This window comes from Quercus lobata, chromosome 11 (assembly GCF_001633185.2).
Source record: "Quercus lobata isolate SW786 chromosome 11, ValleyOak3.0 Primary Assembly, whole genome shotgun sequence".
NCBI classification, from domain to species: Eukaryota; Viridiplantae; Streptophyta; class Magnoliopsida; order Fagales; family Fagaceae; genus Quercus; species Quercus lobata.
This window is the reverse complement of record NC_044914.1, coordinates 17,946,082-17,961,016: the sequence shown is the minus strand read 5'-3', so window position 1 is coordinate 17,961,016 and position 14,935 is coordinate 17,946,082. Positions and strand designations below refer to the sequence as shown.

Here is a 14,935-nt window from a genome sequence, read left to right as displayed (position 1 = left end):
TAACACACATGACACACGTTGTTTTTCTACTTTGGTTTATTTTTATTTCTACTTTTTAAAAAAAAATAATTACAACATATTACTAACCCGCTGTTCGAACCTTTTTCCTTTTAAACCCTCTAGCAGTAAGGTGTCAATTCAGCAACAAGGCACTTTATACATAGTTTATTTTTAGTTCGTTGAGTCGTTTGTTTCTTTTCTTACCGCACATTATATGCCAATATGCCATGCCCTTTCTCAATTTTTAAACTTGGGCACATTTTTTCAAATAGGTTGTTTTATTTGCCAAAAAAAAAAAAAATTATAAAACAGAATCCAAAAAATTATGTTTGCAAAAAAAAAAAATTATAATTTGTTAGTTTATGTTGGATTCCATTTTCATGTTGATCATACCATTCATTTTCATTAGAAAATCATACTATATTAAAGTTGTGGGGCCCGGCCCAGAAATAATGGGCTATTCCAAATTCAGGCCCGTCCGAGGAGTGTCCTGTCCATAGAAAAACCACATATGAAGCATTACTCAGTCCCGATAACGCCAAGGAAACCTGTCTGAGGAGTAACTCCTCCTCGGACACTACGAAGCCCAGACGAGGAACTCTCCCCAGCCAATTCAGTTCATCCTCCCAACATATAAAATGAATAAAATCTAAAATATCTCATGGAAAGCTACCACCACATTAATTGCGCCCCAACCACCCTCTTGGCCGCATTAATGAGGAAAAGACTCCTGAACAGTACCACCTTGGCCTCTGCAACTCACAAAGGGAGTGATGAGGGCGTTTGATGGGACAGGTGTTCAAGTAGATGTTTAGATGATCAACAAGTGTAAGGTTGAGATGAGAGGAGGAGAACTATATAATGTAGTGGAGTCCCTCAAAGAGAGGGACGAAAAAAGGGTATTCGGAACAAAAGAAATAGAATCATACGTAAGAGATCCATTCTTGTGTTTTTATTTTTTGCAACAGTATTGTCCATGTATCAGACCGAATAGGCTCACTGAGGCTAAGTTCTTTGACCCATCCTCTACAAATATTTATTGTGGGTTGCGCCTTGGGCCAAGGCCTGATCAATAAGATTTGGGCCAGGAAAATCGTGCAACTACAATTGGCGCCGTCTGTGGGGAGAACATGGGCATCAGCTAGTGCAACGGTCGAGCATGGCAGAACGAGGTCCGCATCAGGAGGATCCTCACCAAGCTAACTCCCAACGGACACAACCCATCGAGTCCCAGAGGCAAAATAACCTAACCAACCCAGGCGGCAGGGGGAATCGTGAGGGAAGTGTGCATACTACCCGGACGAGCCAGAGTCACACTCAAATAGGAAGTCACGTGTCTCAGAGGCGAAATAGTCACCAAGCCATGCAGCGAGAGATAGATGACCTAAAAAGGAAGTTACGGCGTGTGCAGCGAAGACGATCTCCCTCTGACTCAGGCGAGTCTTCTAATGCGGAGGATGCGAGTTACAGACAAAGGTCAAGGACCCCCCCAAGTGAAACATTTTCTTATGAAAGGGAACTGCGCCCTGTACGGAAGTATGAGAGCCCATCCAGCAAAAGTTCGGGGAATGACGCCATGAAGAAAGCGCTGGACCAGGTCTCAAGGTCACCCTTCACGAATAGAATCGAAGGGGCTAAGCTGCCTAGACGCTTCAACCAACCGGTGTTCGCCATCTATAACGGCAGAGCAGACCCGGTAGAGCACCTTGGGATCGATGGCAATGAGGTGGTTCAACAGCCTGAAGACAAACTCCGTAGGCTCCTACAAGCAGCTCACTCAAGCTTTTTGCTCCCGTTTTATTACAAACACCAGAGTCCCTCGACCTCTCAGTTCGCTACTATCCTTATCCATGCACGAAGGAGAAACCCTGAAAGCGTACTCAGATAGGTATTGGGAGGTGTATAACGATTTAGATGACAACCATGATAATATTGCTATCAGCACGTTCAAAAGCGGTCTCCCCACCGAGCATGGCTTAAGGAAATCCCTCACCGGAAAACCAGTTGCTGACGTCCATCAGCTGATGGATAGGATCGACAAGTACAAAAGAGTAAAGGAAGATCAGCTGTAAGGGAGGGGAAAGGAGAAGGTTATCCCCCCCAAAGCAAATGATTTCAAGTCGGAACGGCACAACCCTGGTCAACCAAGGAGAGATTTTTCGCGACAGGCTGGGCAGAGCAACCCGTAAACAGTGAATGCCGTATTCAGAGAGCCAGTACAACAGGTACTGGAGAAAGTAAGGGATGAGCCCTATTTCAGGTGGCCGGGAAAGATGGCTGGAGACCCTTCCAAACGTAACCAGAACCTGTACTGCCACTATCATTAGGACCATGGGCATACTACTGAGGATTGTAGGAATCTATGGAATCACCTAGATCAGTTGGTCCGAGAAGGAAAGTTACGTCACCTGCTGCACCCATCTAGCGGCCATCCCGGCCAAGCAACACAAGAGCCTCGAAAGGACGTGTCCTTAAGACCCCCCACCGGGACGATACATGTCATCCTCGCTGCACCAGGAAGAACTGGGCCACCCATCCCCAGGGTATTAGCTGTTGATCAGCTCCCCTCCGAGGGCAGGCAAAGGGAACCCAAAAGGTCAAAAAAGGGAAGCTCTTTGATATTGGGATTCTCGGATGAGGATAAGAGAGGAACTATTCAACCTCACGATGATGCCTTGGTGATCACATTGAGGATTGGGGGCTTCGACGTGAAAAGGGTGCTGGTGGACTCGGGAAGTGCAGTAGAGATAATGTACCCTGATCTATACAAGGGGCTGAACTTGAAGCCAGAAGATTTGGCAGCTTATGACTCCCCCCTTCTCAGCTTCGAAGGAAAAATCGTTACGCCAAAAGGGCAGATCCGACTACCCATACAGACGGGGTCGGAGGTGGTGGAAGTGAATTTTATCGTCGTCGACGCTTACTCACCCTACACCGCGATAGTCGCCAGGCCATGGATCCACGCCCTGGAAGCCGTAGCCTCCACACTTCATCAAAAAGTGAAATACCCATCCAAAGGACAAGTAGAAGAGATCCGAGAAGATCAGGCCGTGGCCAGGAAGTGCATGGTGGCCGCCATTTTACATCGGCCCCCAATCGAGTCCTCGGCCCCAGAGAGCTTATAGCAACCAACCCCCTCGGCAAGGCAAGGCGAGGGGCTGGCCGAGGAGATAAGGTGTGAAAGTTTAGATAGGATCGCTGTCAACGACGACCCAGAGAAGTTCTTTCAGGTCGGCTCTGAATTACCTTCTCAGGAAAAAGAGGAGCTGGTCAGATTTCTCAGAGAAAATGTCGACGTGTTCGCATGGGACGCCTACGACGCCCCGGGAGTTGATCCCAGCCTTATTTGTCACCACTTGAACGTCAACCCCTCTTCAGCTCCGAAGAAACAGCCACCCCGACGTCCTTCGAAGGAACATGCTAGTGCCATAAGAGACGAAGTGGCGAAATTGAAAAGGGCAGGGGCTATCAAAGAGGTCTTTTATCCCAAATGGTTGGCGAACACGGTGGTGGTAAGAAAGAAGACAGGGAAGTGAAGGGTCTGCGTGGACTTCACGGACCTGAACAAGGCGTGCCCGAAGGACCCATTCCCCCTACCCCGAATCGACCGACTGGTGGACGCAACCGTGGGACACCCTCGAATGAGCTTCCTGGACGCCTTCCAGGGCTATCATTAGATACCCCTTGCGCTAGATGACCAAGAGAAAACGGCTTTCATGACGCCCATCGGAAACTATCATTATAAGGTGATGCCGTTTGGGCTGAAGAACGCAGGCTCAACTTACCAACGGATGATGACTCGGATGTTCGAACCACAACTGGGCAAGATCATTGAGGTTTATATAGACGATATGGTTGTGAAGAGTAAAAGGGTGTCCGAGCACGTGAAAGACCTCGGAATAATCTTCGCTATCCTAAGGGAGCACCGGTTGCGGCTGAACGCTTCCAAATGTTCATTCGGGGTCGGATCTGGGAAATTCCTAGGGTACATGGTCACCCACAGGGGAATAGAAGTAAGTCCCGACCAAATCAAAGCCATTAACAGCCTACAGGTTCCTCGGAATCCGAAGGAAGTGCAGAAGCTCACTGGCATGATTGCGGCATTAAACCGGTTCATATCGCGATCGGCGGATCGATGTCGGCCTTTTTACCTACTAATAAACAAATGGAAAGGGTTCGAATGGTCGGAGGATTGCGCTCAGGCTTTCCAGCAGCTCAAGGACTACCTGTCCCGACCACCCATCATGTCCAGCCCTGAGGCATATGAGGTGCTGTTTGCGTATGTCGCTGTATCTCCCCATGCTGTAAGCTTGGTACTGATACGGGATGATAATGGGGTGCAGCGACCGGTTTACTATGTGAACAAATCATTACATGAGGCCGAGGTGCGGTACCTACCTTTAGAAAAGGCAATTCTGGCAATAGTGCATGCAACCCGGAAGCTTCCTCATTACTTTCAGGCGCATACGGTCATCGTTCTAACTCAGCTTCCCCTTCGAGCAGTGCTTCGAAGCGCTGACTACACCGGAAGGATCGCCATGTGGAGTGCGCTTTTGGGGGCCTTTGATATTAAATATATGCCCAGATCCTCCATCAAAGGACAGGTCCTCGCAGACTTGGTGGCGGAGTTTGCTGAGCCCTCTATAGAAACAATAACCGAGGAGAAAGACATGGATGGAAAATCGGTTGGAGCGATTTCAACAGGGAGGACCATGCATTGGAAGGTCTACGTAGATGGCGCAGCTAACCAGAGAGGGTCAGGAGTTGGGATAGTTTTAATATCCCCGGACGGTGCTGCCATTGAAAAATCATTGAGGCTCGGATTCTCGGCTACGAACAATGAAGCCGAATACGAAGCCTTACTTCAAGGGATGACGATGGTTCAAAGATTGGGCGGAAGAATAATAAAAGCGTTCTCGGACTCCAGACTGGTAGTCGGACAAGTGATAGGTGAGCTGGAAGCTCGAGATACTAGGATGCAAGAGTATCTGGGACAAGTCAAGCGGCTGCAAACGAATTTTGAATCCTTCAATCTGACGCACATTTCCAGGAGTGTAAACACCCATGCAGACTCGCTGGCCACTCTCGCCACGTCCTCGGCACATAATCTGCCGCGAATGATCCTGGTTGAAGATCTAGCCCAGGCAAGTCCCATCAGTAGAAGCCCGGCCAGAGTCCATCAGATCAGAAAGAGTCACAGCTGGATGGACCCCATAAAAAACTTCCTCCAAAACGACGTCTTGTCGGAGGAAAGATTGGAAGCCGAGAAGATACGTAGGAATGCTCTTCGGTTCTGGCTATCAGAGGACCACAAACTATATCGGCGCTCTTACTCTGGACCGTACCTACTCTGCGTACATCCAGAAGAATCCGAATCTCTACTTGAGGAGTTACACGAGGGGATTTGTGGAAGTCATACCAGGGGAAGGTCGCTGGCGCACAGGGCACTTACCCAAGGGTATTGGTGGCCGAACATGCAAAGAGAGGCCCAAGAGTACGCTAAGAAGTGCGACCAGTGCCAAAGATTCGCCCCGAATATCCACCAACCCGGAGGGGTTCTCAACCCCCTCTCTAGCCCATGGCCGTTCGCACAATGGGGCCTTGATATAGTTGGACCCTTCCCCAAAGCTGCGGGGAACAAGCAATACATAATAGTCGGAACTGATTACTTCACTAAATGGGTGGAAGCTGAACCCTTGGCCAACATTAGGGACGTGGACGCCCAAAAATTCATCTGGAAGAACATCATCACCCGCTTCGGGACTCCGCGTACACTCATTTCCGACAATGGTCTGCAGTTCGACAGTAAGAACTTTAGGGAGTATTGCCGCGAGTTTGGAATCATTAACCGATACTCCACCCCCGCCTACCCTCAAGGAAATGGGCAGGTCGAAGCCGTGAACAAGGTCATAGTGAACGGACTGAAGAAGAGACTGGACGAGGCAAAGGGGAGATGGGTAGAAGAACTCCCCCACGTCTTATGGACTTATCGAACGGCGCAGTGACGATCGACCGGTGAGACCCCCTTCTCGATGACTTATGGGGCTGAGGCCGTGCTCCCAATCGAGAACAACTTTCCCACACTAAGGTCTAGATCGTTTACCCCAAACGATAACGACGAGCTATTGGAGCGGAGTCTGGACCTAGCCGAAGAAAAAAGGGAAAAAGCGATGATTCATATGGCCTACTATCACCAGAAGCTGAGACAAGGGTATGATGCTAACGTCAGACTGCGGCCTCTGGGTCCAGGTGATCTCGTGATGAGGAAGATTCTTGGCAGCGCAAAAAACCCCTCTTGGGGCAAGTTGGGTCCCAATTGGGAGGGACCATACCGTGTCACATCCGTGGCCGGAATAGGCGCCTACTACCTAGAAGATTTGGATGAAAAAACTGTACCTCGACCATGGAATGTAAATAACCTCAAAAGATATTGTTATTAATGAAAATGGCTTCGCCCACATTTTGTTTCGTGACTATCCACTGCTTGCTGGTCTACATGACAATTTTTATAAGTTTTAAACAGAACCTAAGTCCTGCATGGCTCCTCGGACCACAGACTTAGGGGAAATTATCACTTAAGGCATCTATTCATAGTTTTAAACAGAACCTAAGTCCTGCATGGCTCTTCGGACCACAGACTTAGGGGAAATTAATACTCGTGACAATTTTTATAAGTTTTAAACAGAACCTAAGTCCTGCATGGCTCCTCGGACCACAGACTTAGGGGAAATTATTACTTAAGGCAACTATTCATAGTTTTAAACAGAACCTAAGTCCTGCATGGCTCCTCGGGCCACAGGCTTAGGGGAAATTAATACTCATGACAATTTTTATAAGTTTTAAACAGAACCTAAGTCCTGCATGGCTCCTCGGACCACAGACTTAGGGGAAATTATTACTTAAGGCAACTGTTCATAGTTTTAAACAGAACCTAAGTCCTGCATGGCTCCTCGGGCCACAGGCTTAGGGGAAATTAATACTCATGACAATTTTTATAAGTTTTAAACAGAACCTAAGTCCTGCATGGCTCCTCGGACCACAGACTTAGGGGAAATTATTACTTAAGGCAACTGTTCATAGTTTTAAACAGAACCTAAGTCCTGCATGGCTCCTCGAGCCACAGGCTTAGGGGAAATTAATACTCATGACAATTTTTATAAGTCTTAAACAGAACCTAAGTCCTGCATGGCTCCTCGGACCACAGACTTAGGGGAAATTATTACTTAAGGCAACTGTTCATAGTTTTAAACAGAACCTAAGTCCTGCATGGCTCCTCGGGCCACAGGCTTAGGGGAAATTAATACTCATGACGATTTTTATAAGTTTTAAACAGAACCTAAGTCCTGCATGGCTCCTCGGACCACAGACTTAGGGGAAATTATTACTTAAGGCAACTGTTCATAGTTTTAAACAGAACCTAAGTCCTGCATGGCTCCTCGGGCCACAGGCTTAGGGGAAATTAATACTCATGACAATTTTTATAAGTCTTAAACAGAACCTAAGTCCTGCATGGCTCCTCGGACCACAGACTTAGGGGAAATTATTACTTAAGGCAACTGTTCATAGTTTTAAACAGAACCTAAGTCCTGCATGGCTCCTCGGGCCACAGGCTTAGGGGAAATTAATACTCATGACAATTTTTATAAGTTTTAAACAGAACCTAAGTCCTGCATGGCTCCTCGGACCACAGACTTAGGGGAAATTATTACTTAAGGCAACTGTTCATAGTTTTAAACAGAACCTAAGTCCTGCATGGCTCCTCGGGCCACAGGCTTAGGGGAAATTAATACTCATGACAATTTTTATAAGTTTTAAACAGAACCTAGGTCCTGCATGGCTCCTCGGACCACAGACTTAGGGGAAATTAATACTTAAGGCAGCTATTCATAAGTTTTAAACAGAATCTAAGTCCTGCATGGCTCCTCGGACCACAGACTTAGGGGAAATTATTACTTACGATAGATTGGGAGATTATTACTTAAAGGAAATCATTTTAATGCGTGCGTGCAGTCTGGCACCATCGCAACCCTCAAATGTGCAGCCCAAAAACCCATTTTATTTTGACCGTTTACCTGTATCTACATCGTTGCAAATGTTTAAAAAAGAGCGCTACTGACATACATCCATAGTAAGCAAAACGAACATTTTATATTAATATTCCGAGTACATTAGAAAGAGAGGTCCTTACAAAAGAATGGAAAAATAGGACGACTCTTATTCAAAAAAAGAAAAAGGGAAAGAGTACAAAGATCAAAAGCCTAAAAGGCTAAGCCTTAGCAGGAGGATCTTCTTTCTGCTCGGGCTGAGGGGGAGGAACCTCGATGGTAGAGTCTGCGGCGGGATCCTTCGCCATATCAGGCACAAGGACGGCATCAGGCACCGCCAGGTCCTGCTCTGAAGCCACTTGGGCGTCATCAGGATTCTCTCGGATCTCCTGAGGATAAAAGATGTTCTCGGGCAGTCTTAGTGTCGAATCCGCAAGAACTCCTACAGCATCGAGAGCATGAGCCCATGAAATACTGCAGTAATCTCTGCACACCTTGGGGATCTCCTCGGATAGCCTGGCCTCCGTCTCTTCGGCCCCGAGCTGGCGAGCAGTATTCTTCTCAGCCTCTGTAGCCTCTCGGATCAGCTGGGCCTCCTCTTTGACCCGCCTCAGCTCATCCTCGACTTTTTGCAGAGCAGTCTTGAGATCCTGCACTGCCTGCCTCTCGGTGGCAAGGTTAATCTGTGTCAAGTACAGCTCTTTGCGCTGGTCCTCCGCCTGGGTCTCGGCACTCTTTAAACCAGCCTCTGCACTTTTGCGCCGGTTCTCCGACTCCTTGAACTCGTCCGTGAGTTTAAGGTGATCGTGCTTGAGGGACCCCAAGGTTTTCTCCATCTCCGTCCGAGCCTGGGTCTCAGCCTCAGCCCGATTACGGTTACCTCGGCAGAATTCCTCAGCCACAAATACCTGCTGAGTGATCTACGAACGAAACAAGATTGCTGTAAAAAAAAAATCTAACAAGGCCAGATGAATTAATGAAACAGTAGAAGGGTTACTCACCATCGCGAGATCCTTTTTAAGGGATAGGAAGATCTCGGGTTGAGAGAATCGCCTATAAGCCTCCATGTCCCGAGGAAGGAGTAAGGGTTGCTCTAAGGCATCGGCCACGTACCCTGCCCGGCCTCGGTTGTACTCTCGAACCGAAGCATTGTAGGGGATGGCAACCCCATCCAGCTCCAACTTGGGGCTCCATACACGCGGGGTAGCGCGTACCTCCGCAAGGTTCTCCTCGTCCTGACTCTCCAAGGAGTTGCCCCTTCTACTCCTTGGCGCGCGAGTGGTTTTTTGCTGCTTGGTCGGCTGGGCAACCACCTCGCCCTCCTCAGGAGTGTCAGCCGGCCTTTTCTTCTTTAAGTCCGGGTTAACCTTAAGGCCAAGGTCCGAGGTGTCCTGGGGGGCCACAGGAGGGAGGGTCTTGACTTGTGACAGAGTTGGTCCGTTTTGTGACTGACCTTTCGATGACTGACCTTTCCCTCGGGAGGCCATCAACTCCTTTAGGGATTTTCCCTTTCCTGCCATGGGCTCTATTTCTTCATCCGAAGTATCGTCCGAGCAGATGACGATTGAGGGAACACCAACTGCGGAATGTCGGTCCCGTTCTCCTTCAAGATCTGAAAGCTCCACCAAGGGGGTTTGCTGAACTTCCTCCTCAAAATAAAACTCGTCTATCTCTTCCTCAAGGGAAAGACGAGATGATTCAGCTTCCTCTTCAACCGGAACAGCAACACCAGGCTCGTTTGGCAGAGGTAACTGCTCTGCTAAGTAGGGATTTCTAACACCGGGCAACACAACTGGTGGCAGATCGTGTTGAGCTAGGAACCCGTCCTTGGACACGTCAATCCTAGCCAGCCTCGGACTGCCAGCCCTTATAGCGTGACCGATAGCCTGGAAAGAGCTGCTCAGAGGTTGATAGCCCAGAACCAGATGGGCCGCACGCAACTGTCCGTCCTCGGAATCGTAAATCTCCGACCTAAGAAGGTAGTTCAACGCTGGCACGTTCACAAAGTTTAGCCGAGGAGCGACGTGAACTTTATCTGCAAACAACCAAGAAAGGTGGGGTTAGTTCATGAAATTTTACAATTACAAAGAAAGCGAGAAAAATAAACCCTCAATACTAAATCCTTTCCCAAAAAGGACTGGCCCTAAAGACACCGCACCTGGGGTTCCTGCCCGAGTTGGACAATGAATACTGTCGAACCACTCCCCAGAAGCAATAAGGAAGTCATTCTTCACGGTCTTATTGGATATTGGGAGACAAGAGATCAACCTAACGTCCTCGTTCCGGGATTTAAGATAATACCCATCATCCCCGAGGCGGTGACACTCGTACAGATAAGCCACATCGTGCCAAGTAAGGCCTAGATTCATCCGCTCGTCGAAGACATCTACACAGCCTAGTATCTTAAACATATTCGGGGCACACTGATACGGCGTCAACCTATGGTTGAACAGGTATTCCCTTGTAATCCTACGCATGGGAAGTGTCATCCCTCCCTCTATGAAAGCAATCATGGGGATAACAAATTCTCCCTCACCTCTCTCTGTCAATACTCCTTCACGAGGACAGTACTGCAGCCCTACCCCCGGTGGAATGTGGTATTTTGCCCTAAAGGCCTCCATAGCGGCCGGAGTTTTTACTAATTTTTCGAATCTACCCATCTGAGTTGAACTGGGGGAAATGGAAGTAAAGACCAAGGAGAAAGGTAGAGTCCGAGGAGGGAATTGAAACGGCAAGATGAACGAAATTTACTGGTACCTTCACAAAAACGCTCAATGGGACGCCTGGAAATCTCTCCTGGAGGAAATGCTTCGCGAAAAACGGCTACGGTGGCGTAACGGACGCGAGTATTCGAATATCTCTGGGATTCGATGGAGTTCTCTGGAAGTCTCTGAGGTTTATGAAATGCAGATAAAAAGAAGGAACTGAACCCCTCTAACGTCTTATATAGCCAGGAGGAGAGAGAAAAGATCACTCCTGCCTAAAAATACGAGAAAAAACGATGGCCGTTCGATCTACGCCACACCGTTGGATGAGGGGAACATAACGCCTCCAGAAGTTAATGGCCGCGCCTCGTAAATTGTAGCGCGTCAAAAGTAACGGTCCACACGCGCGCCACACGCTCTCCTTATTTCCATCCTCTCCCAAACATCAAAACCCCGCTTTTCTCCTCGGAAGGAGATAAAAACCGGAGTTTTGAGGGGCTATTGTGGGGCTCGGCCCAGAAATAATGGGCTATTCCAAATTCAGGCCCGTCCGAGGAGCGTCCTGTCCAAAGAGAAACCACATATGAAGCATTACTCAGTCCCGATAACGCCAAGGAAACCTGTCCGAGGAGTAACTCCTCCTCGGACACTACGAAGCCCAGACGAGGAACTCTCCCCAGCCAATTCAGTTCATCCTCCCAACATATAAAATGAATAAAATCCAAAATATCTCATGGAAAGCTACCACCACATTAATTGCGCCCCAACCACTCTCTTGGCCGCATTAATGAGGAAAAGACCCCTGAACAGTACCACCTTGGCCTCTGCAACTCACAAAGGGAGTGATGAGGGCGTCTGATGGGACAGGTGCTCAAGTAGATGCTTAGATGATCAACAAGTGTAAGGTTGAGATGAGAGGAGGAGAACTATATAATGTAGTGGAGTCCCTCAAAGAGAGGGACGAAAAAAGGGTATTCGGAACAAAAGAAATAGAATCATACGTAAGAGATCCATTCTTGTGTTTTTATTTTCTGCAACAGTATTGTCCATGTATCAGACCGAATAGGCTCACTGAGGCTAAGTTCTTTGATCCATCCTCTACAAATATTTATTGTGGGTTGCGCCTTGGGCCAAGGCCTGATCAATAAGATTTGGACCAGGAAAATCGTGCAACTACAAAAGTCAAAGCACAAACAGAATCCAAATTGAATTAAAATTAGTTTCTAATTATTCTTTAATATTTAAATTTAATTTTTTAAAGTGACATATTCAAATTACATAACACAAAAATTGAGATTATTGCTTCACTTACTTGCATAAAACTATTTCATCATTACTATATTGAATGTTTACATCCATATAAGTGACAATCAGTGAGTTATATAATTTCAAGCCGCCCACACATATTGGCCCTACCGTACCATGCAGAGCAAGATTTCTCGCCTTCCCACAAAATATAAGGGGAAAATAATCATTCACTAATTTCATTAAAACATAAATGTAGGGAAATCAAGATAGCATTGACTTAAACTCAAAAAATAAAAATAAAAATAAAATTTGAAGTAGAAGATAACATTAACTTGATTTAGAATATTGAACAGAAATATATGAGCAAATTCTCTTTCAAAAAAAAAAAATATATATATATATATATATATATGAGCAATAATCTATCTATCTATATTATCTATAAGAGGATTTCCCTCTTTGGACTGGACTTTTATGTGATTCAGAATGCCCCTAAACCTCAACCCGGTAAAGATATATCTCCAAATCCACTTAAAAATATGAGCAATAATCTATCTATCTATATTATCTATAAGAGGATTTCCCTCTTTGGACTGGACTTTTATGTGATTCAGAATACTCCTAAACCTCAACCCGGTAAAGATATATCTCCAAATCCACTTAAAATGCCTACAAAATATGACATTTTTCTACTAATTCATATCTTCAAAACAAACTTATCCAAAATTTATCCAAAAAAAAAAGATTTATCCAATTTTTTTTATAAAAGAAAAAAATGACAATAGACCCAAAAAAAAGAGGTCCCATGGCACGTGCAAAGCGCGTGTAAATGAGGCTAGTATATATATATATATGTATTTTGGCTAAATTATATGAGCTATACTTGATAGGTTAATGAACATTTGAATCTAATATGAGATCTAGATGAAATTATAATTGGATGTGTGGATTATTCAGATCCATCCAACATGTTATCAATTTTGGGACCTCAACAAATTATTAACTATCCTTGCAAATCATCTAGAAGCATACTATTTTATACCAACGATTTTCTCCCTATTTTATTAACCAAAATGCATTATGCATCAACAACATACACACTAAACAAAGAGGTATAAGAGAAATCTTACATACACAACATTTTCACGATACTTTCACAACAAATTTTAAATAGCAGGTCATTATGAGTTGTTATTAGTTAGCAAAAAAAATAATTTCAATTATTAGTTCAAATTAAAACCAATAATAACTTACCACCTATAATTTGTTGTGAAAACATTGTGAATGTAGCATTTCTCAAGGTATGAACTATAAACTCGTGATTATTGCAGGAGATATGCCTTTATACATGTGATTTTTTCACTGCACACAATTCTTCCTCTTCTTATCATGAGACTGAGTCAACCTTAAGCTCTTTCTCTCACTACGTTTAGGAAAACTAATTAATTTTATCATCATCATCTATAATGTAGCTAGATGGTTGTTTTGAATAGTATTGAAGGAAGGAATGATTCTTCTTATCTCTTCCTTATCATATTTTTGTTTTAGGTCACATGACTAAACAAGGGTCCCTCCCTCTATAATTTGCCTTTTGGTTTTCTATTCTCTTTGCTATGCTGTTTGCTTAGCCAATGTTTACTAGTGTCCCATAAAAATTGTTTATGCAGTCATTTAAGTTTAACTACCCAACCTGCTAAAATATTTAAGTGGCAGATAATAAATAAACACTCCTAAAGCTTCAATCCTTGACCCTGCCATTCCCATTCTCTCTCAAATCAATTCTCAGTAATCCATTTTCCTTGACATACAAAGTCATATTTGATTCTTGCTCATGAATCACTCCAGCAACCCTCAGGGCCCAGGTAATTTTTATCAAGATTCTATGTTTATTACTGTGATCATGTTTTATCACTCAGATATCATTTTTTTTTCAAGAAAAAACTACAAGTCCAACTTAAGATAATGAGAATCACTACAATTCTCAAGATAATGAACCTAGAATTGTGATTCTCAAGATAATGAACCTACCTCTCAGATTAATAAGCATTTTAATATTACTATTAATTGTTCTTCCAGAACCATAAAATTTTTTGTTTTATTTTTCAAGATAGTTTGGTGTTAGCAACATTCTGTAGAATTTAATTGATGCCTTTGGTAATTGATTTTGCAGTAGATTATTATCCTCCAACTGGTGGTGCATATGCTCAAAAAGGTGAAATACACCATCAGCCTCCTCCTGGTGCTGCTGATCCTCATGTGTCTTATCCACCACCACAGACAGCTTACCCACCAGTTGGTTACCCCCCCATGAACTATGGTCCTGGAGGTTACCCTCAACAACCACCTCCCCAAGCCTATAATGCACCAACTAAGAACAAGGGTGATGGGTTTTTGAAGGGATGGTAATTAAGCCTTTTCACTCTCTCTTTATTTTGTTAACATTTTTTTTTCTAGTTCTTTTCCAAAGACAATCTTTAAACCCAAAATTTTAATGAATTATTTGTTACTACTCTATTACAGTTTTGCTGCCTTATGTTGCTGCTGCGCTCTGGATATGTGCTTTGACTTTTGAAGGATTGTAATTTTTTTGCTGACTTGGTTCCTTTCAAAATATCAACTTTTTTTATTTTCCTGGGTGATATTTTTGTTATTTTCATTGCGAATTACTTTGCAATGATACAAATTTATCATGTTATCAAGACCTTTTTTGGGGGATCATCAAGTTTATGAGAATGGGTTGGACAATGTGCATTGTACATTGACAATGTGATCTGTCAAATTAATTGTACATTGAAAATAAATTATATACATTGTACATACATATTGGGTGCACTTCCAAAGTATTTTCTAAATATTACCAGTCAATGGCTACTCTACAGCCACCGGCGGAGCTAGGATTTTTATTTTTTCAAAAACTATTCTTGTAAGTCAACAATT

At 44.7% G+C, this 14,935-nt stretch overlaps 1 protein-coding gene across 2 annotated transcripts; it reads left to right on the top strand.

Moving 5' to 3' along the window:
- Positions 1 to 13,545: 13,545 nt before the first annotated feature.
- On the top strand, positions 13,546 to 14,742 carry LOC115967696 (cysteine-rich and transmembrane domain-containing protein WIH1-like). 2 transcript variants are annotated; one of them, XM_031086834.1, is made up of 3 exons: positions 13,546 to 13,860; positions 14,172 to 14,400; positions 14,519 to 14,742. In XM_031086834.1, the coding sequence occupies exons 1-3, from the start codon at positions 13,830 to 13,832 to the stop codon at positions 14,568 to 14,570; spliced, it is 312 nt and encodes a 103-aa protein (XP_030942694.1). In that variant the 5' UTR covers positions 13,546 to 13,829; the 3' UTR covers positions 14,571 to 14,742. The 2 variants fall into 2 exon arrangements, with proteins under 2 accessions (XP_030942694.1, XP_030942693.1); XM_031086833.1 differs by having other exon boundaries at positions 14,169 to 14,400.
- The last annotated feature ends 193 nt before the right edge of the window (positions 14,743 to 14,935 follow it).